The 26562-nt window shown below is 40.2% G+C and overlaps 1 protein-coding gene across 2 annotated transcripts in view; it reads left to right on the top strand.

Annotated features, from left to right (window-relative positions):
• Positions 1-25012, top strand: part of LOC136886300 (uncharacterized) — a 697376-nt gene extending 672364 nt beyond the window's left edge. For both annotated transcript variants that reach the window (XM_067159035.2, XM_068231038.1), the window contains one exon: positions 21887-25012. In XM_067159035.2, the coding sequence (XP_067015136.2) occupies positions 21887-22007 (121 nt within the window). In that variant the 3' untranslated portion in view covers positions 22008-25012. The remainder of the gene's footprint in view (positions 1-21886) is intronic.
• The last annotated feature ends 1550 nt before the right edge of the window (positions 25013-26562 follow it).

The following is a 26562-nucleotide window of genomic DNA, read 5'->3' as shown; positions in this document are numbered from 1 at the left end:
AAACAGAGCCAATAGAATAAAAACATAGTTAACAATACAATAAAAATTAGAACTATTAGAAAATTAACTTTTAAACACGATACAAGAGGCCACTCTCATTTACAAAACGATAACGATATCTACTGAGTTCTCGTCATCTCGTAGAAGGAAGGATATAGTACTCGGAAGTTTTAGAATTCGGCGTAGATCGGTCCAGGTCCGTACACTTCGTAAGGATGTGTACTATAGTAAGATGACCCCCGCAAGTACCACGGGTGGGGGAGGGGTCACCCTTCAGGAAGTAGGAGTACGTTGCTGTACCATGGCTGATCCGAAGACGACATAATACCACTGTTTCTCTGAAGGATAGTCGTCCATACGTTCGTAGCTCCCTTTATCGTTCTCAGCTTATTTGGAAGAGGAATGGCCTGCCACTCGAGTTTCCAATGGGACATCACCAAATGTCTCAACTGAAAACGGATATGACTTTTTTTTGCTAGTTGCTTTACGTCGCACCGACACAGATACAGTAGATTTTACGGCGACGATGGGACAGGAAAGGGCTAGGAGTGGGAATGAAGCGGTCGTGGCCTTAATTAAGGTACAGCCCCAGCATTTGCCTGGTGTGAAAATGGGAAAACCACGGAAAACTATCTTAGGGCTGTCGACAGTGGGGTTCGAACCTACTATCTCCCGAATACTGGATACTGGCCGCACTTATGCGACTGCAGCTATCAAGCTTGGTACGGATATTACTGGTTGGAACCTTGTAAGGCAGCGAGGACAATGCGGCTGCCTCCTTGGCAGCCTTTCCGCCTTACTCATTTCCCGCTACACCCATGTGCCTTGGGAGCCACAGAAACAGAAACGTGATTCTGGTGTTATACATACATCAGTAGATTGTAACGAGCTCAAGGAGTCGGTTCACTGGAGAAAGTGCCCATGTTCATTGTACAGCGCGTACCGCAGAGCTTCAGGGATAGCATAGAGCTCTGGTGTGTACTCTCTACAGCTTTTATCGGTAGAGGAAAAATAAACCTCTTATTATCTCCAGTGAAGGCACAGCCCACTTTCGCTTCTGCCCTCGAACTGTCCGTGTAAATAACTAGTGAACCTGGAGGTACCCTACTTGGTCGCTTAAGAAGACAAGGATCTGGAGGTACATGAAGCAATCTGTAACCGCGTATACCAAACGGCTGCGTTGCTCGTAGATAAGTAGCGTACAGCCGTCTGTTTCCATTGTGGAATACGCACGAATAGCAAGTAGCATGAAGCAATTAAGATTAAATCTGTGTCACCGTACGCGGCAAAACAACCGACACTCAAATGTCACCTAATTGCGTTGGTACAGTATGTGTTCAAAATGAGTACCATCAGGTGCCACACATTGTTCGTAACGTTTCTGGGAATTATTGAACATGTTGATGAGCGTAGACTGATGGAAGGACAAAAAAATTACACCTTCTCTCGTAATTCGGGAATATTTGTAGGTGGAACATCTGTCTTGAAAACGGATTCTTTGAACATGTCCATATGTAGGCATCTGAGACCGTGAGGTCCAAAGATCGGGATCAGGAAAGTTACGGCAATGGAGATCTACGAGAATAGCGTCATTTTAAAAGAAGGGAGCACCAGATTAGTGGTTTCTGTATCACGATATCAGGTAGTTTAGACTCTAAAAAGTGATGTATTTGTCGGTTGGATAAAATATGCGCCAAAACACAGCAAAGCCTGTCTTCCTCGAAAACTATTAGAGGTAAAAAGAAAATCTATTTAAATTTTCTTTTGGAAAATCTAATTTCAGGTACAATTTGTGCACTCCATCGGACTAACCGTTTAGGCAGCGTTTTCAATTTGAAGGGTCCCAATCGTACGTTTTCCTCTGGCTTCCTTCAAATTTTCTTTCGCTTCATAGATAGCGTGATAGTAAGTAGCCTGTCTGTTAACCAAAGGTATCAACTATAATCTTGCCGAATTTGAGTTTCATCAACAAAGTAATTTTAGCGTGAAAAAGCACTGATAGGCAAGTATACAAACTTCGAGATTTATTATTGCTGCCATTTTTTCTTACATAATGTCTCTTGCGGGAACCCTGTGATATTCTGGCATGATACATAGCCTATGTTACCCGGAATTATCTTTCAAATAGTGAAAGAAATTTCAAAATCGATCCAGTAGTTTCTGAGATTACCCGTTTCATAGCCGCATACTCCCAGTCTCTCTTTTGTGTTAGTATAGAAAATGAAAACTTCGTTGATAGGAAAACGTGGACAGCAGTGGTCAGTAATTTTAATTTCGTTTCTTTGGCCGCATATCGTATTTATATGTCCGGAAAAGCTCCAGGACAGGTGACAGTGATCGGGAACTTTGTGAAGGTATACCCTAGCAGTCCCACCCAAGATGGTAGTGTAGTAAGTGAAATGGAATCAAGGTGCAGTAAAGCTAATGTAGTGAGCTCACAGTGCCGATCTGCGGTATTCTGTTAGAAAGAAGTGATTTCTCGGACGAAATTGTCCTTACGTTGGTCTCGGGAGATAGGGGGTTCGAAGCCTACTGTCGGCAGTCCTAGAAATGGTTTTCACCGAGCTCGATAGCTGCAGTCGCTTAAGTGCGGCCAGTATTCAGTATTCGGGTGATAGTGGGTTCGAACTCCACTGTCGGCAGCCCTGAAGATGGTTATCCGTGGTTTCCCATTTTCAAACCAGACAAATGCTGGGGCTGTACCTTAATTAAGGCCACGGCCGCTTCCTTCACACTCTTAGCTCTCTCCTGTCCCATCGTCGCCATAAGACCTATCTGTGTCGGTGAGACATAAAACAACTAACAAAAAAATGGTTTTCTGTGGTTTCCCATTTTCACACCAGTCAAATGCTGGAGCAGTACCTCCTAGGCCTTTCCTATCCCATCGTCGTCATAAGATCTGTGTCGGTGCGATATAAAGCCAGTTTTATAAACACAAAGGTCTCCTTTCAGATCGACTTTGCCGTACAGGAGCGAAAGCTTAGTGGGCTCAAGATTTCTCATTAATAAGTTAAAAGTAACAGACATGAGCGTAACGAGAACGATGGCTGGTAAAATGAGGTGAGAACAATGGCAAGGAGTGCTCGAAATTTGGTTATAAAGACAATATTAGTAATGAACTCAGTCCACGATCGTGTGTGTATAAACTAGCTTGGGTGGTAGGGTGATGTGAAGTGAATAATGAATCATATGTTTTCTAGGGATATTATGGACTTGGCCATGGAGGATAAGAGATGCAGACGGAAACCAAGACATAGATGACTAGACTCAGATTAAAGATTTAAAGGCAAGAGGTTTCTAACTAAATCAGCCCCCGGAACTTGTTGCCAACAAAGTTTTGGAGGCTCTTAGTTAATTCACAGGACTTGCAGATTATATGCTGAAAGGCAAGTCAATGTGTAATGAAAATGCATGTGCTAAATACTAGAAGACATGGGTATTTCTCAGCCATACTGTACATTTTTTTTTTTTTGCTAGGGGCTTTACGTCGCACCGACACAGATAGGTCTTATGGCGACGATGGGATAGGAAAGGCCTAGGAGTTGGATGGAAGCGGCCGTGGCCTTAATTAAGGTACAGTCCCAGCATATACCTGGTGTGAAAATGGGAAACCACGGAAAACCATCTTCAGGGCTGCCGACAGTGGGATTCGAACCCGCTATCTCCCGGATGAACAAATAAGTTAGCCTAGCCATAAAGTAAATTCGATTTCCGAACATTCCTACCCACGTGTAAGCAATTACTTCGTGGCCGTTATCATACGGAATTATTCGTGGTCAGCCGACCGTTTGTGATACTGGCCTAACTGACCCGGAGACGTCCAGTCGGCCTATGTCATTGTGGTCACGTCGGATCAGTGCTGATAGCTTTGTTTGCTCCATTAAACCGATCAATTGTTCTATTGCCGCCCATTGGCGACCACTTGTCGGGGATGGGCTGGAGGTGAACTTGTTGATGACTGGCTGTTGGGATCGGAGACAATTAGCAATGTTGCCTCAAACTTGGGAGATGGATCCTTTTAAAACAAGTATAAAGCAGTTATCCCCAATATTTGATAACAGAATTTATAAGAAAAATATTAACATCCTACTGTTGGTCGATCTTAAAGAGCTTTTCATAGTATATCTTACAGGATTTTACTATCTGTCTACTTGGTTTTGAAATACCCTTCCAGCTGAAATTAAACAACTGTCCCTATCTGAATTACGTCCCGAAGTAAAGAGAATAAAATTGCAAAACTGCACATCATCATTCATATTTACATAAGTCGTACGTGCTATAAATTGAACTCACTCCCACATTCCTTCTGTCTCTCTTTATACTTCTTGGACTCTTCAACCATTTTGTTTGTTATTAAGGTTCCACAGCATTGAATTAGATCATTTTGATAAGCTTTACTCATGAAAGTAGCATTGCCGGAAGCAGGTTTCAAATCATTTTGTAAGTTGTGTCACCAGCATCCATTCTGAATTTCAGCAATGCTTTGATTGTCTTTCTGCATAGTGGGTTCAAACCCCACTGTCGGCAGCCCTGATGATCGTTTTCCATGGTTTCACCAGGCAAATGCTGGTGCTGTACCTTAAGGCCACGGCCGCTTCCCTCCCACTCCTACCGAGCTCGATAGTGGGGCCAGTATACAGTAATCGGAAGATAGTGGGTTCAAGCCCCACTGTTGGCAGCCCTGAAGATCGTTTTCCGTGGTTTCCCATTTTCACACCAGGTAAATGCTGGGACTGTACCTTAATTAAGGCCACGGCCGCTTCCTTCCAATTCCTAGGCCTTTCCTATCCCATCGTCCCCATAAGACATATCTGTGTCGGTGCGACGTAAAGCAAATAGCAAAAAATAGCTTCCCACTCCTAGGCCTTTCCTATCCCATCGTCGCCATAAGACATATCTGTGTCGATGCGGCGTAAAGCAAATTATTAAAAAAAAAACGCGGTTTCCCATTTTTACAACAGGCAAATGCTGGGGGGTCACCTTAATTAAGACCACGGGCACTTTCATCCCAGTCCTAGCACTTTCCTATCCCATCGTCGCCATAAGACCTTTCTGTGTCGGTGCGACGCAAAGCCAGTTGTAAAAATATACTTTCTGCAATGACAGTTTCCCTATTGACTTTAAGAACTGTATCACTCTCCATATCAACTATCCTATCACCTTTGTGTCTTCTTAGGGGAATATTTGAATGTCGCAAAATATAATGTCTTAGCAATACGAGTAAGTTTTTCACGACTTCCTTCAATTTTACTTTTGAAACTGGAATCCAAACCTACAGCATTACTTTCCCATTTTCCGTCCATGAATTGGCGAGACCTAGTAATTGCACCTATCTATAAGCAAGGGAACAGGAAGGATTGCAACAACTATCGATGTATCTCATTGATTAGTGTACCAGGCAAAGTATTCACTGGCATCTTGGAAGGGAGGGTGCGATCAGTCGTTGACAGGAAGTTGGATGAAAACCAGTGTGGTTTCAGACCACAGAGAGGCTGTCAGGATCAGATTTTCAGTATGCGCCAGGTAATTGAAAAATGCTACGAGAGGAATAGGCAGTTGTGTTTATGTTTCTATGTTTCGTAGATCTAGAGAAAGCATATGACAGGGTACCGAGGGAAAAGATGTTCGCCATACCGGGGGAATATGGAATTAAGGGTAGACTATTAAAAGCAATCAAAGGCATTTATGTTGACAATTGGGCTTCAGTGAGAATTGATGGTAGAATGAGTTCTTGGTTCAGGGTAGTTACAGGGGTTAGACAAGGCTGTAATCTGTCACCTTTGCTGTTCGTAGTTTACATGGATCATCTGCTGAAAGGTATAAAATGGCAGGGAGGGATTCAGTTAGGTGGAAGTGTAGTAAGCAGTCTGGCCTATGCTGACGACTTGGTCTTAAAGGCAGATTGTGCCGAAAGCCTGCACTCTAATATCTTGGAACTTGAAAATAGGTGCAATGAGTATGGTATGAAAATTAGCCTCTCGAAGACTAAATTGATGTCAGTAGGTAAGAGATTCAACAGAATTGAATGTCAGATTGGTGATACAAAGCTACAACAGGTCGATAATTTCAAGTATTTAGGTTGTCTATTCTCCCAGGATGGTAATTTAGTAAGTGAGATTGAATCAAGGTGTAGTAAAGCTAATGCAGTTAGCTCGCAGTTGCGATCAACAGTATTCTGTAAGAAGGAAGTGAGCTCCCAGACGAAACTATCTTTAGATCGGGCTGTTTTCAGACCAACTTTGCTTTACGGGAGCGAAAGCTGGGTGGACTCAGGATATCTTATTCATAAGTTAGAAGTAACAGACATGAAAGGAGCAAGTGATTGCTGGTACAAACAGGTGGGAACAATGGCAGGAGGGTACTCGGAATGAGGAGATAAAGGCTAATTTAAGAATGAACTCGATGGATGAAGCTGTACGCATAAACCGGCTTCGGTGGTGGGGCCATGTGAGGTGAATTGAGGAGGATAGGTTACGTAGGAGAATAATGGACTCTGCTATGGAGGGTAAGAGAAGTAGAGGTAAACCAAGACGACGATGGTTAGACTCGGTTTCTAACGGTTTAAAGATAAGAGGTAGAGAACTAAATGGGGCCACAACACTAGTTGCAAATCGAGGATTGTGGCGACGTTTAGTAAATTCATAGAGGCTTGCAGACTGAACGCTGAAAGGCATAACAGTCTATAATGATAATGTATGTATGTATGTATGTATGTATGTATGTATGTATGTATGTATTTACAGTGCACCATCTATTCTGGTATGGGCAAAAACAATTTTATTATTTTGTTTGGTTTATTTTGTTCCTTTCATTGATCTGACTTTGACAGTACGAAAGTGACTGAGGTATGAGTTATGCTAGTAATGGCATTCCTGATGCAGCCAGTCCCTTCTATGAATGGTGTGAAAATGTTGCTCATATGTTCGTTTGGTGCATGCGTTTCAGTGGGCTTGTAAGACTGATATGAAACGGCAACTTCTGATTCAGTGAGGAAAGCAACGGGAATCTACCTCACTACTCATTTCCTTATTACGTCTCTGCAGTGATGCCTAAGCCCTCTATGACAGCTAATGGTGGAGCTGTTGAGGACCCAACCAGCCGTCGGGCTGAGGACTGAGCATACAATATAAAAAAGAACGAAAGAAAGAAAAACTTGACATGACTTATTTTCTTGCTATTTGCTCTACGTCGCACCGACGCAGATAGGTCTTATGGCGACGATGGGATAGGAGGCGGCCGTGGTCTTAGTTAAGGTACAGCCTCAGCATTTGCCTGGTGTGAAAATGGGAAACCACGGAAAACCATCTTCAGGACTGCCGACAGTGGGGTTTCGAACCCACTATCTCCCGGATGCGAGCTCACACCTGCGCGCCCGTATCCGCACGGCCAACTCTCCCGGTGACAATTATTTTATGGTATTCCCTGTACTCATTTATCCTAAACTCCTCTTTTACCTTCTTGTAGACACAGAGTGACTCCGTCACAAGTTTTCCTAACTTTACTGATTCAACTCGATCTGCTACCCAAAATATAGCACAAGGGCACAGAATTTTTCAGAAATTTATACCTTAATTCGTCATTTATTGGAGTACTGTTAATTGCCCAGCATCATTGCATTGCCCACACTCACCTAAATTTCCTTCAGTTTTTGCTGTAACTAAGCCATGGTAATTTATAATACCATTTACACTGGACAGCCCCCCCCCCCCAAAACCCCCAATTTCTTTTCCCTGTTTGAAGTACACAAGCGAAGCTATAATCCACCGGCGAACAGAGATTTTTTCAGAAATTTATATTTTAATTCTTCATTTACTGGTGTACTGTTAAGTGCTCAGCATCATTGCATTGTCTACATGCACCAACATTCCCTTCAGTTGCTCTTACGTTTTAACCTCAGTATTGGTACTGCACTATTTCTGCACTTGCATTATCCGGCTAATATTGCCGTCTACAGATGCATTCAACCAATTACAAACAGAGCTGCAAACCAAGAAGGGAGATATATGGAAACATTTTACACCACAGTACGGATTGGATGAAGGCAAACTATGAACTCAGGCACATAGTGACTAGATTAGCAACACACGGTTTCCATCATCGTGTGTGTGCTAACAAAACTTTTCACACCCCGAAAAAGGAATGTACTATATGTGTACTGTGCGAGAAAACTTGCGACTTATATCATGTGATGACGTGTACTAAAAGACAGATGGGACTAACCAAATTCTGTTTGATGTAATTAGTCATGTAAACATATTTTAATGGCCATTGGCTGCAGTAAAATCTTTATTTATTATCCGGCAAGAACTAAACGGAAATAGAAATGCTAATCGACAGTTGTATACAAAGACAAATGAGATATTTATAAGTACCTCAGCTTTCTTGGGGAAAATTGCGCTGGAGGTGGGCACATACCACTCTGATTTCACCCTTCCCGTGTTCTTTCTCTTCTGCTGCCACCCATCTCCTACATATGAACTACCGGTGCTCACCTAACGTTTCAGCATTTTTCGCACGGATTCACAGGGGCAAGATTCTTCTCTTTTTGTTTTACCCGGGAGTTGGGGTCATCTGATGAACGTCTTCTAAATGACAACGAAGTCTTCACATCCTGTATGGTAGAGAATCAGGATCCTCTAATATTAAGCCTGTTACGTGTTTTCACTAAAATAACAGCTAAGAGAGCACTTCTATAGAAGTCAAAAATTCATTCATTGAGCTGAAGACAGGTTCACACTCTGCTGTGCATATCGTAATAGTGTAGACTGCTGACAAAAACAGATTATTTGTTTTGTTTTTCCTGTTTATTTTTGTCTTCCTATTACTGTCCGTAAGCTCTAATTATTTTACTTGAATCTTGAACATTAAGTTGATCATACACATGCCTGACACGTTCATCTTCGTATAATGCGTCTAAGCCTTTGACCATTCAGGTTGGTCCAGCTCATGTAAGTCATCATTATAGATTTTTCTAAATTGAATTTAGTGCTCTGTGAGGTGACTGTGATGTCAGCAATCTCAGTTCCAAATTGACTTCCAGACTTCTGTAAAATTGATTATCGGAGCGTATCACCACGTTTTAACATGTATGGTGACTTCTGGTAATCCTTTAGCATGTTTTTCGTTACTACCTGTGTTATCTGTGAGTATCGGCCCAAATAGATCCCTGAATGGCATTGCTGCTGCAGTTCTACAATAACTAAACCTTCAACGACGGACATAACAGCTAGTTTATACATACATAATAATACAGTCTGTTGCATCTTTCAGTGTATAGTCTGCAAGCCTCTGGGAATGAACTGAGCATCTCCACAATCCTATATTCGCAACTGTGACTGCTTTACTTGTTCACTTTTTACCTTTAAGTAATTAAAAATTCGGTCCTGTCTACACACCCCTCTTCTTCTTGGCTCCATATTCGAATCTGATATTCTTCTAGGAATCCTAGCCTCTTGCTTTCGGAGAACATGGTAGGGGCTTCCCACTCAGCTAGACAAGGTTCCACCGAGCTCGATAGCTGCAGTCGCTTAAGTGCGGCCAGTATCCAGTATTCGGGAGATAGTAGGTTCGAACCCCACTGTCGGCAGCCCTAAAAATGGTTTTCCGTGGTTTCCCATTTTCACACCAGGCAAATGCTGGGGCTGTACCTTAATGAAGGCCACGGCCGCTTCCTTCCCACTCCTAGCCCCTCCCTGTCCCATCGTCGCCATAAGACCTATCTGTGTCGGTGCGACTTAGAAAAAAAAAAAGACAAGGTTCGATTCTCTAATAACGCATATGGGAGTTTTAAAATGAAAATCCACGCTCATATGGGTCTTATTCGGCACGGGACTGGAGGTCTCATATCTACGACCACTATATCAACGGTCCTATAGAACTAGTAATTTGTCTTGCTTCCTTCTCCATTCGCCTCCCATGACTCCGTCACCTTAATGCATAAATAAGTTTTTCCGTGTCATAAGCAAATATATTGTTTAGAAATGCGGAAGTACTTACATCAAAATATTCTCGGTGGTTTAAGGCTTATTTGTTGCTTTAGGTACCTGTTGATATCGTAATCATAGTCACAGTACCTCTACTTTTTCGTGGAATCCCAACTATTGGGACATGGCTTTCTATTTATGTCAGTCTGAGTTGCTCACATGGTAGTTCGTTAGCTTTCCGAGTTCAGTTCAAGTTCGCGGGTTCGTTTCCTGCTCATTCAGGTGGTATGAGAAAGTCTTCAATATGAGAAAGTCTTCAAACATGTCAGCTTCGTGTCGGTAGATTTACTGGCACATAAAAATAACTCCTGCGGGACAAAATTTCGGTGAAACGTGAAAGTAGTTGATGGGAAATGATATCAATTCCGTGATGGTTCTTTGAAGTAAGGGCCGGTGCCCTCGATGTTAGACCCTTTAAACAACAAGCATCATCTTTGAAGTAAATGTTTTTTTTTTTATATAAGCCTGGTAAATTGATCCAATTACGTGTATGTTCAATTATATTCACGACTTGAGCCTCGGGGATAAATTTTGTTTAGTTACTTGATCTCTTGAATAGCTTCAAATTGATATGTGCATTAAATAAGCGGTTCTATATTTAATATCAAGAGGAGCTTTATCTTCCTTAAACTGAACATTCTACTAGAATATACTGCTGGTGCTTTGCGATCAGGAAAGTTGAAATAGGCATTGATATTGCAACAACTCGATCTACTGACTCTATCAACTTTCTGTGTGTGAAGGTTACATTTTCTTGCCACGTAATAACTGAACGGATCAAAGTTTCAGGCTTCTTCAAATGAACTGTACATAAAGAAACAATTGAGGTGAAGTGGAAGGATACGTAATATTTTTCTCGCTGAGGCTGTAAATTTGTCATGTTTGCTTGCCTGTTAGAGGGAACTGAAACCACAACGTGTCACTCGGTATATGTCCCGACACGTCCCAAGTGAAACCTGAGGACTCTTATCCGGGTTCACGCTGGTTTGTCAAAGCCCCTCACGACAAATAAAAGAAAGAAGCCAGCTTGCTTTGGCCTTGGGCTGACACCATGCGGAGACCCTTTTTAGGGGGCTCTGTCTGTATACTCCAAGCCACGATCTATTCTGTGGACGACTTCGCCAGATAGAAAGCTCTTATTACATTTAACAACCGATACGCTAGTGGCTGTTTTAATGACTATACATCAAGTACAGTGTCTTTTGAATTATTCTTATACATTGTGTGGGTTGACGTGCACTAATTATCAAGATCAGACCCACGTATAGGCCTGTACATTGAGATATAGTCTACTCCTAGATGGTGGTAATTAACTAAGATTCAGATTTGCCACAATACTGAAGTCTTAATAAATGATGAATGAATAAAACGTGATTGATGTTTTGCTGATATCAATCTTCCGTGCTTTTCCCCAATCTGTTGGTCTCGGTCTTGTGGATTTGACCCAGTTTTACGTCCTAGTGCCCTTCCTGACGCCAACCGTACCTGGAAGGATGGAAGGTTTTGATTATAGTTATATGAAAAGTCATTTGTGTTACCTAGTTGTTTTGTTTTTGTCATTTTATGTATGTCGCAGTATAACAAGTTCAGCCTTTTTGTAAATTGTTAGTCTTTTTATAATAAGCCTGATGCGTTGCAGCCTAATTGTCGAACGTACAAAAAGTCAAACATGATTTCCAGCCATCTTATAATTATTCTAATACGCCTATCCAAATTGTAAAATGTTAGTTGCACTGAATTCGGGTACTATATTGGACGTATCCTATTCATTTAAGTCAGGCAATATCAAAGCAGTCTCCATTCGGTGTACAAGGCTTTCAAAAGTGTTGCAGGAAACCTGCTAAAAATTAGTACCGAATAAATCGATGTGCTTGTTTAATACTAACATCCAGTGCAACTCAAAATATCATTTCAGTTTAACATGTGTTAATAAGTAGTCTTTCAGAAAATCACTTCAGAATTCACTATTATTATTACTATCATTTTCAAACATTATGCCTAAATTCTGTTCTTAAGTAGATTGTGTTATATTCATCTTCTTTTTCATAACTCTGTTACTGTAGAATGTGTTAGAAACCTAGGCATGTAAGATATGTGATGATTTCTCCATGGTTGAAGTCACCTTAATTAATAATAATGTAAGTTACAGTATATTCTTGATTAGTTTCAATCGAAATCTGTCATTTGCTACTCAGTTTTTATTTTTATTTTATTTTGCTTAACTTTTCATTTCATTTTGTCTTACAGAACCCGTAAAGGAGATTCAAGTTAAAAAGTAGAATTCGTACTTCGTAATGTAACGATAACACTGCTTTCAAAGAAATTGGTAAGAGGCTAGCCTTTTTGCTGTGTCATTTACATGTGACTGCGTTTTTCAGTTAGGCTGCAATGCATCATGCTTATTATAATAAGGCCAAGAATTTCCATTCTAATTAAGTAATCGACACTTTTTCTACAAATAGGTGCCTGATTGTAAAAAGGCTAGCCGTTTTACAAAAAGGATGAAGTTACAATTATCCTGCGACATATATAAGTTGAGTTATAACTAAAGCCCGGATTTCTATGCAGGAACAGGTTAGATTGCAAACTAATTTGGTTAGTAGGAAGTGTCGGCCACCCTCTCTTCCACAATGTAGCAAGAGTAACATAAGTTATAGGGGTTGTGATGGGCCGTACCCGTAATGTTTATGCAAACCCCATAGCATAATCGTTGTAAAGGTAGACTATACTTGATACTCGCTTCAAAAAGTTTGCATTCTAACCTATTAATGCATAAAAATCCGGTCTCTAGTTATAACCGCATAAAAAATCAAAGCCATTATGATAAAACAGCGCTGATGGATGTTTTACTATTATTAAAATCAAACAGTCTTATCAGCACACAAGTGTTAAATTCAAAACATGTTTTCAGACACCAAGTTCCATAATCAGGGATTAAAAATTATTTAAAACGTGTCAATCCACATGGGTGTGTCGTCAAGACAAAATGGAGCCCAGATGAAATAAACATTAGAACATTCAATATATGTTAAATCACTGATGATAGAATTACTTTCGTAACACTACTGTGTGTACATAACTGTACAGCGTAGAAGTAATTCATGCACCTGATTCATATCAGCAATATATTGAAGGATAAAGTAGACGCGCACTCATTCAAGAAAAACACACCCTCTAACCTTGAAGAGATATACTTTCTCAGTGCTGGGCATTTATTCCACAAGAGCGAGGCTTACACGTACATGAGGAAGTGCTCCCATATGCAGTGTTTTCAAGAAAGTTTAAATAAAGGGAATGTTAGTTTCGTGTTTATTCATTTTACGAGGTTTATTTACTGATGTACTCTTACTTATATTTTCTATTACCTAATTCTAAATAAGAGTAAAATCTTACTTGTTTGTGATTAATGAAATCTATTTGTTTATCCAATCAATCAATCAATCAATCAATCAATCAATCAATCAATCAATCAATACTGACCTGCATTTAGGGTAGTCGCCCAGGTGACAGATTCCCTATGTGTTGTTTTCCTAGCCTTTTCTTGAATGATTGCAAAGAAATTGGATATTTATTGAACATCTCCCTTGGTAAGTTGTTCTAATCACTAACTCTTCTTCATACAAATGAATATTCGCCCCAAATTGTCCTCTTGAATTCCAACTTCATCTTCATATTGTGATCATTCCTACTTTTAAAGAGACCACTCAAACTTATTCGTCTACTAATGTCATTCCACGCCATCTCTCCACTGACAGCTTGAAACATACCACTTAGTCGAGCAGCTCGTCTCCTTTCTCCCAAGTCTTCCCAGCCCAAACTTTGCAACATTTTTGTAACTCTACTCTTTTGTCGGAAATCATCCAGAACAAATCGAGCTGCTTTTATTTGGTTTTTTTTTTCCAGTTCTTGAAACAAGTAATCCTGGTGCGGGTCCCATACACTGGAACCATACTCTAGTTGGGGTCTTACCAGAGACTTGTATTCCTTCTCCTTTACATCCTTACTACGACCCCTAAATACCCTCATAACATGTGCAGAGATCTGTACCCTTTATTTACAATCCCATTTATGTTTGTCTGTTAGGTCATCAGCCCAGAGGCTGGTTGAATCCCCAAATAGCACCGCCAAAGGCTATGCAGTTATAGGGAAACTGCAAAAACCAATGGCAGAGCCCAAATGAGGCGTACTAGGCAAGATGAGGAGTGAGGTAGTTTGCCATTGCTCTCCTCACTGGACCAGAAGGTGTCACTGCAGCACGACTGATCCTTGAGCAACACCTTTCATAACACTCACACACTAGTTGTGCGCCAAATGTCATTACTCAGCACCACCCATACCCCAGCAGCTTCCATACTGTCACAGCCATGGATGAGACTGGGACTTCGGTGGAAGCTACACTTTGCTCTGGCCTGTGCCAAGAGACGGATACAAAAATACTGCATCCATCAAGTAATGGCAACAGGCGGCCCATTTATGTAATTACCCCCAAAAATATTTCCGTATATTAACACCTAGGTACTTACAATTAGTGATGGGATATTTGATTCATTTTAATGAATCAATTCATTTGATTGTGTACTGATAAGAGAGCAGCAGCAGCAACAACATTCATTGCTTGCTGCTGCCATCTGCTCTTCATTCTATGAACAGCTTTCCTATGCGCCATCTAGATTACAGATTCTCGATCCTCCTGCAGCCACTTCTTCACATCAAGTTTTGATGTTACAAAGCCTTTCCCCAACAGTGACAACTCCATTAAATAAGTATATAGAGTTATATGAAAATTATCTGTACACACAATCATCAGTGATCTGCATTTAGAGATGTCGCGCAGGGGGGAGATTACTTATCAATTGTTTGCCTAGTCTTTTCTTAAATGATTTCAAAAAACCTGTAAATTTCATTATATTCTCGGCAAGTAACCTACATAATACCAAATAAATAAGTTAAAAATTGAAATGCAGAAAAAAATAGGTACTTGTGCAATACTATATACGCTTATTACAACACGAAACTTTCGTAGTTAATAATAATCTATATAACTCCAATTTTATACACTACCTTTTGGTTTTCCACAGTTCTCTGAAATTCACAACTCTATTATACGAGGGTCGAGTCATAAGTCATGGCAACTATTTTTTTTCTCGCGAACAGGAGACAACCGCCGGGCTGAGTGGCTCAGACGGTTAAGGCGCTGGCCTTCTAACCCCAACTTGGCAGGTTCGATCCTGGCTCAGTCCGGTGGTATTTGAAGGTGCTCAAATACGACAGCCCCGTGTCGGTAGATTTACTGGCACGTAAAAGAACTCCTGCGGGACTAAATTCCGGCACCTCGGCGTCTCCGAAGACCTTAAAAAGTAGTTAGTGGGACGTAAAACAAATAACATTATTATTATTACAGGAGACAACACGGAAAGTCTAAGATATGCATTTGGAAATGTAGGGCATGTACTTATGCATAGTGCCTGAAGACAAATTCTGACTACAGGAGATTCTCGTAGGAAAGTGACAGAACACAGGTCATTGGTAAACATTGTTTTATTATGGTATAGACAGCAAATACACAAGACTAAGTACAAAGGACAGGTCTCCACTGGTTACAGACCTTCTAAATAATCTACCAAGGTTTCCACTGCGCGTTGTCAACGTAAGTTGCTTTACGTCGCACCGTCACAGATGGGTCTCATGGCGACGATGAGATAGGAAAGGGCTAGAAGTGGAAAGGAAGTAGCCGTGGCCTTAATTAAGATACAGGACCAGGATTTGCCTGGTGTGAACATGGGAAACCACGGAAAACCATTGCCTATTGTCCATCTCACAACATTATCGTGGTCATTTTGCAATTGCTCACAATCTCGTAACTTATTTATTACAATATTGTAATTATTATTGGTTTATTAAGAGAAGCATTACGGAATATAAAATATCTTTACTTGAATGTACTTAAAGTATTTTTTGTAATTTATGTATGATCAAGTGGTAAATATCACTTCAGTTATTAAACAAGTTCTTCTCTTCCCATCTTTCTTTCCATAAGAATATCAAAATTACCTATTATTAATACACATTCGTAAAAGTTTTAATACATTAATACAGTAAGGATGTTTATTATCATAGTTTCTACTATTATGTAAAATCTATTTAAATGCGGAAGAACATATTTTTCAATATTAATTTAACGTAAGGCTTTCATTTATAAGCAAGGTTCGGATGTTAAGGAAAGTCATAGGTATTTCTTTTCTGAGGTCATTTTACCCGATATATGAAAAGTAACTCTGAATGACGAGTCCCTGACCCAGTTCAAAGCAATTTTTATTGCCGTTTTTATTGCTTTGGTCATATTTTGCTCATGTTAGTGATATAAGGTCATATTTGGCTATGTTTTGGGCATTTTTGTTTATGTAAAAACGCAGTTTTTAACATGGTACATATTATTTGCGTCTATTTTCAAACAGAGGATTTCAAAATACTGTAGTAGATGTATTTTCCTTTGTTTTCGAGATAAAGATAGGCATTCCTGTACATTTATAAGAGATGATTCAGGGAAAGAGATGCTGCTCGAATGTACGCCGACAGGTACCAAAACGAATGCTAATACTTGCTTTTTTATTCTCGTTTTTACGAAAACAGAAAGAGCAACTGCGCCTCGGGGCTATGATAATGAATGAAGTATAAAGTTGTACTTTATCTAGTGTAGCTCTGTCATTCCACATGATTAAATGTGTGTGCTAATCACTTCTTAACACGTTTAATGTTAGAAATACTCGAATTAATTACTTGCAACCTATCCATAAAATGCTTAAGTTTTATCTTACCTTTTTAGGTCATATTTAGCTAGATTTTAGGTCATAATTGCTTGCATATTTTGTACTTCTTTAGGTCATAAACTTCCGAACCCTATTCGTAAGTATCCCACTGTTTACATTGCGTGTACTGCACATTTTGATTTAAATTGCTGATCTATTTTGTTTCGCGTTAGATGAAAGAATCGCTAAGTATGAAAATTCTGGCGATCGCTCCGAACATGCTTTGTTTCAAATTCATCGCTACTTCTTCTTATTTTATCTACGCCGTGCTCTCTTTGAGTAGCAGGCAATTTGATAGCACGTCATGATTGTAAGTTGTTTAGTATGCACTTTGCAACGGCCATCACTTGTTTCTTGGTATGGTGGTTCTTTCTCACACCATAAATATACATATTAAGAAGCAAGACGTGAATTCAGAGGGGTTCGTAAATTTTAAAATAACTTGTTTATTCATGTCGCACATAAGAAGAATGTTGGAAATTGCTGTGATAAATATGCGTTAGTGATTGTGATTCAAGCCGACAAATTTATGGTCTCTTCCGTTGTATAAGTAAGGTTGAGAATATGTGTTCTAAGTTGTGGTGATACATTCTTCCACAGAATGTTGACTTTACTTGAATTCTGTGACGTTAACCGTTCCCATGTGGCGGAACTCTGTAGGCTTTGATGTAATCCTAACTAAGCAGAGAGTCACTTGGAATCGTAGTTATGGCTGCGCCAAATGTTATTCCTGCCATATGGTTAGTGTTGTTCTGTCTATATCGCCTGTCTAGAGGTCTTAAAATGCACTCACTGGCGCAGTCTTTCGATTAGCTGCGAGCTTGCCTCACATAATCTGTCGGATTTTCTTAAGAGGAAGTCTTGTTTAGGTAAGGAAACGGCCACTGAAGTATTTTTGGATTAACAGATCTCTAAGCAACAGATCATTAAATTGTGTGTGTTAATTTCTTTCATCGCACAGTGCTGCTCCTGATATATGCATGAGTGATCGAGCAGAATATTCTTCTCTCTCTATCATTAATGACCACGAACTGGGAAAAGAGTATTAATTTATTGTAAACATAACTGTTAAGCGAGGATGGTTGTTTATAATTTTTTTTAAATGGTAGAGATGTTGCAATTAACTGTGATAATTACTCTAATAATTAAATGTTGCATGAAATAAAATACTTAATCGTCACACTGTGTGGTCTCACTTTGTACTTAGAGGGGAATCGGGTAATATGGAGTAGTCGGGCAATAAGGAATACCACAATATCTTGCCTGTAAGGTACTGCTCTCACGTGGAAACTAGTCGAATCACCATAAATGTTCTCATGATGCTTTGTATTCAGTTTCGACATGCTCGTGAGTGAGGTTAGTGCGTGGAGCAAGAATATTTGTTTTTCATATTTGAAAAGCTTTTGCAGGTAACTCTTTTAAAGCTTGTATTAATTACCAACACTGAGTTTAGTCCTGGAAAATCCAATGTTACATATTGTACAAGAGTTGCTTATATTGCTACACCAGTGTAACTTCCTTGTTATGCAAAGTTAATGGCATGACGAATCCTTTAATTCAAACATGGTGTGTCGGGATATATGGAATACTGTTTTAGTTTCAAAGTAAAATGACGTTTAAAATTAATTAAAATTAATTGCATTAATCCTGGTATATTATAACATTTAATTACTTATAGATCTCAGTTTCTGCATATGTGACTTTTGTCACTGAATGAACAAGTGACTGTAAAAAGAAAACTCTGAATAATTAGTGTATACAGATTATCATTTAAGTTAATTACCAATTCTATTCTTTCGATTTTTCAAATTTCTGTACGTCCACCTGTAGAACGTTCCTTAAATATAACTGAATGAATTTATTGAAGTTGTATTTTAATTTACATATTATTTACCCTACTATTCCGTATTACCCACCAAGTGCAACTTTTTGAAAGAAATAATTTTGACGTGAAGACATTAACAATTTACAATTTAAAAATATAGAGAATCTTGGGTAATTATTTGAATTTTCAAACCATATTTATTTATATTTCATAACTGATTTCGGTAAGAAGTTATACTGCCAAAAGTAAATGGTATTCCATATTATACGACTCTCCTCTACCCTCGAGTTTTCACATAAAATATGCCCTGCTGTTGGGCAATCACCTTGTAATTACCTGATTAATTACATATACAGTATCCAGAAATACTAATACCTTAATTGATGATGGGCGTCAGCTACAAATAAATATAACAATAATAGTATGAGAATCTTGACTATAGGGTGTAGGGTAATAAGCTTACTTCGACAGCATAACCTAGAATAAGTTTCACCGGGCGAGTTGGCCGTGCGCGTAGAGGCGCGCGGCTGTGAGCTTGCATCCGGGAGATAGTAGGTTCGAATCCCACTATCGGCAGCCCTGAAGATGGTTTTCCGTGGTTTCCCATTTTCACACCAGGCAAATGCTGGGGCTGTACCTTAATTAAGGCCACGGCCGCTTCCTTCCAACTCCTAGGCCTTTCCCATCCCATCGTCGCCATAAGACCTATCTGTGTCGGTGCGACGTAAAGCCCCTAGCAAAAAAAAAAGAATAAGTTTCCGGAAAAGGATATTGACATTTGTTTCCCAACTGTAATTTGGGGTTACCTGTTCTATAATGAAATAAAACAACTGCACTTGATACTAAACAAATGATATTCTTTTTGAATTGAATTGAAATGGTGAGATTTGCTGCGATACCAAAATTAAAATATAAAACTCTGAAGTTATAAAAGAACGAAGCTCTAGGCATCAACTTTAACATACTATTGACCGGACATTTGAAATCTGTACAGGAAATTTCTCTCTCACTGGTTCACATTACAGTACCTTGGTAAAAGTAGATAGAGTGTTTACCGAAGCGGTCATTTTGACCGATAGTGGCTTGTATTCGTTTCTTGAGGATATTGGTGGCAGAAAAAGGTTCGATTTGAGTATAAAAACATCACTGTTATGAATAAATAAATAAATAAATAAATAAATAAACAAATAAGTACACTAGTAAGGCAGAATGTTATTTTTACACACTTTAGCTTACATTATATACATATCTGCATGAATGTCACTTTCTGATTTTCAACTTATTTGACGCACTGTATACACACACTTTGCTTGGTCACCTTTGAAGTGAACTTAACCACAGACCAGTTTTCTACAGTTTGCATACCTTTCAATTGTCTTATTCCCATTGCACACTTCTTCACTGATTGGTAAAAAAACTCAGCAAGACGCAATAATTAGTGTTCACTTAGGGTTCGATCGGTGGGTCGCGTTTCGTCTTTTCCAAGATAGGGAAAACCGTTTACAACATACTTGGCTTCCACATCGACAGCCAGCCAAAATTTCATACCAAACTTTTCAGGTTTATTGGCCATATACTGCATAAATGGGCATCTAGCTTTCGTTGGAAAGAGTTGTTCATCCACGGTAATGTTCTCACTTGGTCTGAAGCAAATAGTAAAATTAGATATAAATTTGTCCCGCAAAACAGATACAAGTGCCAATCTATCAATTTTCAGATGGTCCCTGCTGGTAGATTTTCCATCAAACACAAGAAACCTCATGATATGCAGGAAACGGTTTCGTGCCACAGTTCGGGAGAAAATTTCAGGACCCGACTTCTGTGACCACAGATTGAGAACGTTTGTGTCAAATCCATAAGTTCCGCGTGCATATAAAATACCAATGACAGCGTCCAATTCTTCAGGATTGTTCAGAACTTCGCAGGCTCCAACCTCATTATATCATTCGATGTGGCGCAGCTCGGATTCGTCAATAAAAAGACGACAAGCTGTAGCGGCACAAGTTCCTTCGATGTGGCGTTTTGCATGTCCTGTGGGACCTCGGACTTCCCTCAGTACATTTTACTGTCCTCGATGGCCTGGCAGGCTTTGTTTATCAACAAGAATCTGCACTGTTCCATCCAAAGCGACTTCTTCCTCGCCGACCGTCATATGTTGACTTACCACAGCGAATGTTCGGCCTTCTGTAGTTGATATCGTGCTCTGTGCCAGTAAATTCATTATCTTCCTTAGTGTTTCCTTCACCTGCAAAATATAATACCAAACTTACTTACACTGTGCACAGAATTACGTAAATACAAAATGACTAACTTCAAATAGGCTTACCTTTGTCATCAGCTGCTTTGCTAGTGTGCGTGTGTCGCCATTTGCGGGATAGTTCCCTAACCTTTGAGGTGGAAGGCTGCTGTGTGATTACATGTTCACATGGAAATTCTACAGGCTCTAAGCAACTAGAATCACTATCTGAACTATTTCTGTTTGTCAAGTTATACACGTCTTTGCAATTATCGAGGTGTAAATCAGTCCCAGATTCATCGCATGATTGTGATGGGGAAATTATATGCTTATGCTTCAGAATTTCGGCATCCATTTGCAGACTACGCGAAACGTAGTTTGAATGTTTGTAACGAGTGAACACGACAATTGACTGCTCTGTACGATTGCACACCTTTCATTACTGAACAAATACTGACTATACTTTCCTGTCGGTGTACTTGTATCATTGTTTGCAAAGAGCCAACAGCTGTCCCATTGCATCACAACAATTTCTATTCGATACTACGGTAACAGCTTGTTAGAATGATATCCCGTTTTAAATGAATGCCACATAAGTCTGATCGGGTATCTACTGCAATACCGGTCAAAATGACCGTCCGGTAAAAGTAGGTATATGACCTCATAGCGCTAACTAGAAAGGAGTTACGGGATTTTGAAGCTATATGCCGAAAATTACACTTAATATCAGTAAAAGCCACCGATGGGTTTGTATGCTCTAACCGTATAACGAGAGTGATAGAGAAAACAAAACTGAGAACGGTCATTTTGACCGCTGCGGTAAACCTAGTGTTAAGTGATATTTTACGAGTTTGGTACAAGTGATGCACCGTGACAAACATTTCTACTATACTAACTGACTGTACCCTACACGACCTAATTGCTTGAGAAGAAGGTAGTGTGGAGGTGAAAATTCACTACACATACTGTTTGTGTATTATTTTTGTTGTTTGAGAGTTTATTATGCTGATGCCTTGTCATTTTGTGTGTTTCACAGGGGCGGCGGGCTGGTAGAGGATGGAGAACCTGACGGGCCAATGGACACGTCGCGGAGTGGCACACCCTGGTGGCGACGTCGGGGAGACATGCGTCCTCACGTCATCGAGTCGCGCCATTAGATGTTGAAGGACCGTGATGACGCTTTTCTCGGCCTTGGTTTAGTGACTAGTCTTATCTGTACCAGGATGAACACTGAATTTACTGTACTGTTATAAATTATTTTTTCGAAGTGTTTGGGTCCTCATTAGCTGGTATCGTATGTACTGTAGGCTACTGCCTATCCAAGCTTGGGATGTTGCGCTGGGAGATCGTCGGTATCTTGTGAAATATTGAGCATGGCATATGTTCCGGGCCAGTAGTTCCTATTTACCGTTAGGCAGGGTTCCCCTCCGCCCGACATTTAGACATTTAGAGCAAGCTACCTTCACACTGTAACTGCGCGCACGTTCCAGAGATAGTGATAGTCTGTTCAATTAGATGGTACCTTCATAAATAATGTACATAGAAACAAAAACAGGGAATAAAATTTATATAATAGCTTATATTAACATAACCGTATAAAAATACAATGGTAAACCATTTACCGGTATACCTTTTTAGCATAAATATCGCGCGTGGAATAACTGTGGAAATAAAGCAGAACCTTACGCCCTACTCATTTTATAAATACGAGAAAATATATATCGTGACTCAATGTTTTATTTATTCCATTTTCTCTTATTTTTGGCATAGAAGGGTTTTAAACTAACTTCCTCTGTAGATCAGTGGTAAAGTGTCGACCTCAGGACCTCTAAATTGCCTGTTCAAATCCGATAGACCAAAGTTGGTCGGATTTTTTAAGAGCTGAGAAAAAATCCTCCTGCTACTCACCTTTCATAGGATGTCAGCATCTCAAAAATTATTTGGTATTACATTTGTATTTTACCCGAAAAATTTAATTGAAATTCGGTCTTACGTAGCCCAGTAGAGGTGTGGTTGGTCCACCATTTGGAAGAGTAATACGAGACTTTGGTGTTGACTCATAGGCAACCTAAATTGTGTCAAATTGAAATTGCTGCATGCGGTAGTTCAGTTCAGACCGTAATTATTATTATTATTATTATTATTATTATTATTATTATTATTATTATTATTATTATTATTATTATTGCTTTTGTTATTAGGGAGCTGTATACTGTTCGACGATATCATAGACATCTCTAAAATGTTATATTAAACCTGGTATTAGCGTCACAATATTTCTACTGTTCAAAGGCTGTCCTTTATCGTGCGCAGGTTGTTACCCTTGTATTAAAGATTATTTAACAAAATAATTATCTGCCTGGATATGAACGTAATGTAGGGCAGATCGGTCGTTGTGATCAATCGCGTGACAGCTGAGAATCAAACAGTATTTCTCATGTTTCTATACAAGGTTGATACAATCTCCTTCCCCCTCAGGAAAGCGCTATTCCCACTTTGTGATACGGTGCACAAGATGTAATCTCTCTCTGTATTGCAGATCAGGAAATTTACGTCAACCGATTAAAGTGCAGTCGAGCTCGTATATCATTACCGAACTTTATCAACAGGACACAAATAACTATGGTTATGACGACCGCTTAGGGCTACAGATTATCAGCTCGGCGTCGCTGTTGTTGGAAACTAGGGTTCGGAGAGCAGAGGTGGTCGTAGGCATTGTTTAAGGAACCGTTCGAAACGAGGTGTTCGTGAAGGTACTCCCAATTGAATTATTTCCTTTCATTCCTATACAGAGTGCCAGGTAGGCCAGACATAGAAAAAGAAATCATGTTGAAAGGACATGGGTCCGAAAACTCACTATATCCATGTTAGAACTCATGTTCTGCAACTCTACATACCGTAGTACATAATTCATTGGAAACAAACAGGAACAGAACAAGAAGGAAATGGCCTCTGTTAGTACTGACATGGGCACGAAGACTCTAGGCATTTTTTACCGGGATTCAGTGTGACTGCGGGTTGATGCATGTTCACTTTTTATATTGAGAATTTATGAAATTAGAATATCTTTTATGCAACCGTGTACTCCGATTAGCAACACTTTGGCGAGTCGTGCAATGTTAGGCTATGTGTAACTGGTTTTCCTTTGCTTCGTCAATGAACCGATTGTAGGCCTTTGAAATGTGGATATATCACAGAAAGGTTTGGTCTCATGGGTACACTACGCCATCTACAAAGAGTCGTGTCGGGAAATCGCGTGAAGTGTTGACTGTTGTAAATGACAAATGTCGACGTGGGTGGAGAGTCCCTATTCCTCGCTAACCTAATACCGTCGGGAACGGAAGAAGGGAGTTCGGATAGGAAAGTTAAAAGCGAGGAGACTGGCTGGAGTAAGTGGAAGTAATGCCAGACACTGCTACGGGACCCGTGGTCGCCAACCCACTCTCCCAAGTTCAAAGGCCCTCAGGTTTTCCTTTTAGTCGTCTCTTACGATAGTGTGGGTGTTTTCAGTTCACCCATTCACAGGTATGGGTTGAATTTCGTGCGAGGCTAAATCCTTCAGTAGCATGTGTCCTTAATTTTCCCACATATATTTGATGTTGCGAATCCTGATATCATTTCTGTTCGGATCTTGGTATAGAAATGTTCGAGGTTTTTGCTCTAGTGGTGTAAAATGCCTGAGCAAAGCGTCATCACGATCCCCTGTGGACTTCAATGTGTAGAGTAATTGTACTTCACTTTGTTGAATTACGCCAGTGCTTAGCGGGTGTAATATACAAATCTCCAAGTGTATATACGTATGTACCATACCAGTCTTCACCTTACAGTGCATTCCAACTGAGAAGATAAAACTGTTCTCGTGGATAAACATTATTCCTTCTGGCTTACTAAGAAATGTTTCCTGATGTTGAACCTGTGGAATATGCCGCCACTGTTATGAGTTAAATATTATTTATGTAACTGGCAGTCTGTACACTTTATTTTCGCTTATTAGCGTTCTGTTTTCCGTTCGTTTTTCCTCCTTGCTTGTTGACATTGCCAGGCGGACACCATTTATTTCCTAAAGCTTCGCACATAAACTTTTATTTATTTTATATAGAAATATAACTGTGTATTAAAATGTAACGAAAATGAAAAAATATGTAATTTGTTGTAATACTGACTCTTTGTGTTTTATTTCTTCCTCAGAACTAACGTTTTTGCTCCAAACTTTCAGCAACCCAAGTACCCTATTATGAGTAATCCAGTTGTTATAGTGTAGGATTTAACAACGTGAGGATTACTTGGTAGATGAGATTGGGTAACCACAAGGTGGTATAAGAAAGAGTTTTACCAAGAGAAGACAGGAGGTTGTGTAAGAAGGTGGTCCAATTAAGAAACAACCACTAAGGGAACACTCAGGAGAATTTTGTAAAGTAAGTACGACTATGATAGTAAGGACCGAAATATCAAGTACAAGGGAAATGTGGGGGATAATTTGCTTGTTGATGTGAGTCTGCACTGTAAGAATAAGAAAATAAAATGAAAAGCAATGTACACTGAGTTACAAAAACAAATGGCGCACCATGAAGGAGGCATCACAGGGGTGCGTAAGTGTGCAGAGGCACAGGACCTGATAGTATAAAGAAAACATCGCAATATTGTACTACACCAAGCATTTATTGCATAGTAACGGTCACTTGCAGGGTGCACATAGTACGGTCTTGGCCCATCCGTAGCTCGGAGAAAGGCGACGATACGGTCGGGCATACAGGCTTACAGACGTCGGATATTTTTCTGGGGAAGATCCTGCGACAGCTGGTGCAACTGATCCTCCAAATCTGCCGAGTTGCCGTCCACTCTGGTCCCAAACGTTCTCGATGGGCGAAAGGTGTGAAGAACTTGCTGGCCAAGGACGCGTGTTGACTTTACGAAGACAGGCCAGAAATACCTACGTCGTGGGAGACCGGGCTTTATCCTGCTGGAAAATGGGGTTGTCGAGCTGCGCCAGGTCGCAGAATTTCCTGGAGGTATCGTTGCGCCATCAGGGTTCCAGTGGGGAGCGGGAATCGTAGAAAATGGCACCTCACACCATGACGCCTCGTTTTAGCAGTGGAAGCGTGGACCACTGCGCTCCTCAAGACGTCTCCAGACTCAAATTCAGTGGTCATCTGTACCCAGACAGAACCGTGGTTCGCCGCTGAAGATTAGTCTTTACCCAACCGCAAGCATCCATGTTACCCGTTCGTTGCTCGGCGATGGGCAGGTCGTAATTGAAGACGTCGTAAGGGACGCTGCGATTTGCTCGTCGAGTGCTTACAGCCTGTCACACTATGAAATGATCCTCCCTGCTGGTGGTCCACCAGAGTCGACTTCAGCCTTGTCGATTCTTGTGTGTTGGCCTACCTACACTTTCCCATTGCGGTCCAACACCGACGCGCAGTGTAGTCAGTCAGAACTATTAGAAGTAGCTAGCAATAGGCAGCACCATCCTCCTTGCCTCTCGTAGTTCGATGATGCAGCATCTCTGACTCATCTAGCTGGTCAAAGATTTGTCGAATGTGTCGTTGGGGTAAGCTGCATGTTCAACGTAGCCCTGCTCGCACTACTACTAAAGCATTATCCGGAGTCCTGCATCTATAAATGAAGGAAAGACATGTAGGCCACGTTTTTCTATATTTTTTTTCAAATGGGAGTATTTAATATACGTATTAGAAATATGGAAGTCCACCT

Source organism: Anabrus simplex, chromosome 1 (genome assembly GCF_040414725.1).
Source record: "Anabrus simplex isolate iqAnaSimp1 chromosome 1, ASM4041472v1, whole genome shotgun sequence".
Taxonomy (NCBI): domain Eukaryota; kingdom Metazoa; phylum Arthropoda; class Insecta; order Orthoptera; family Tettigoniidae; genus Anabrus; species Anabrus simplex.
Note: the sequence above shows the minus strand (reverse complement) of the source record. Positions and strands in the feature narration are given on the sequence as shown.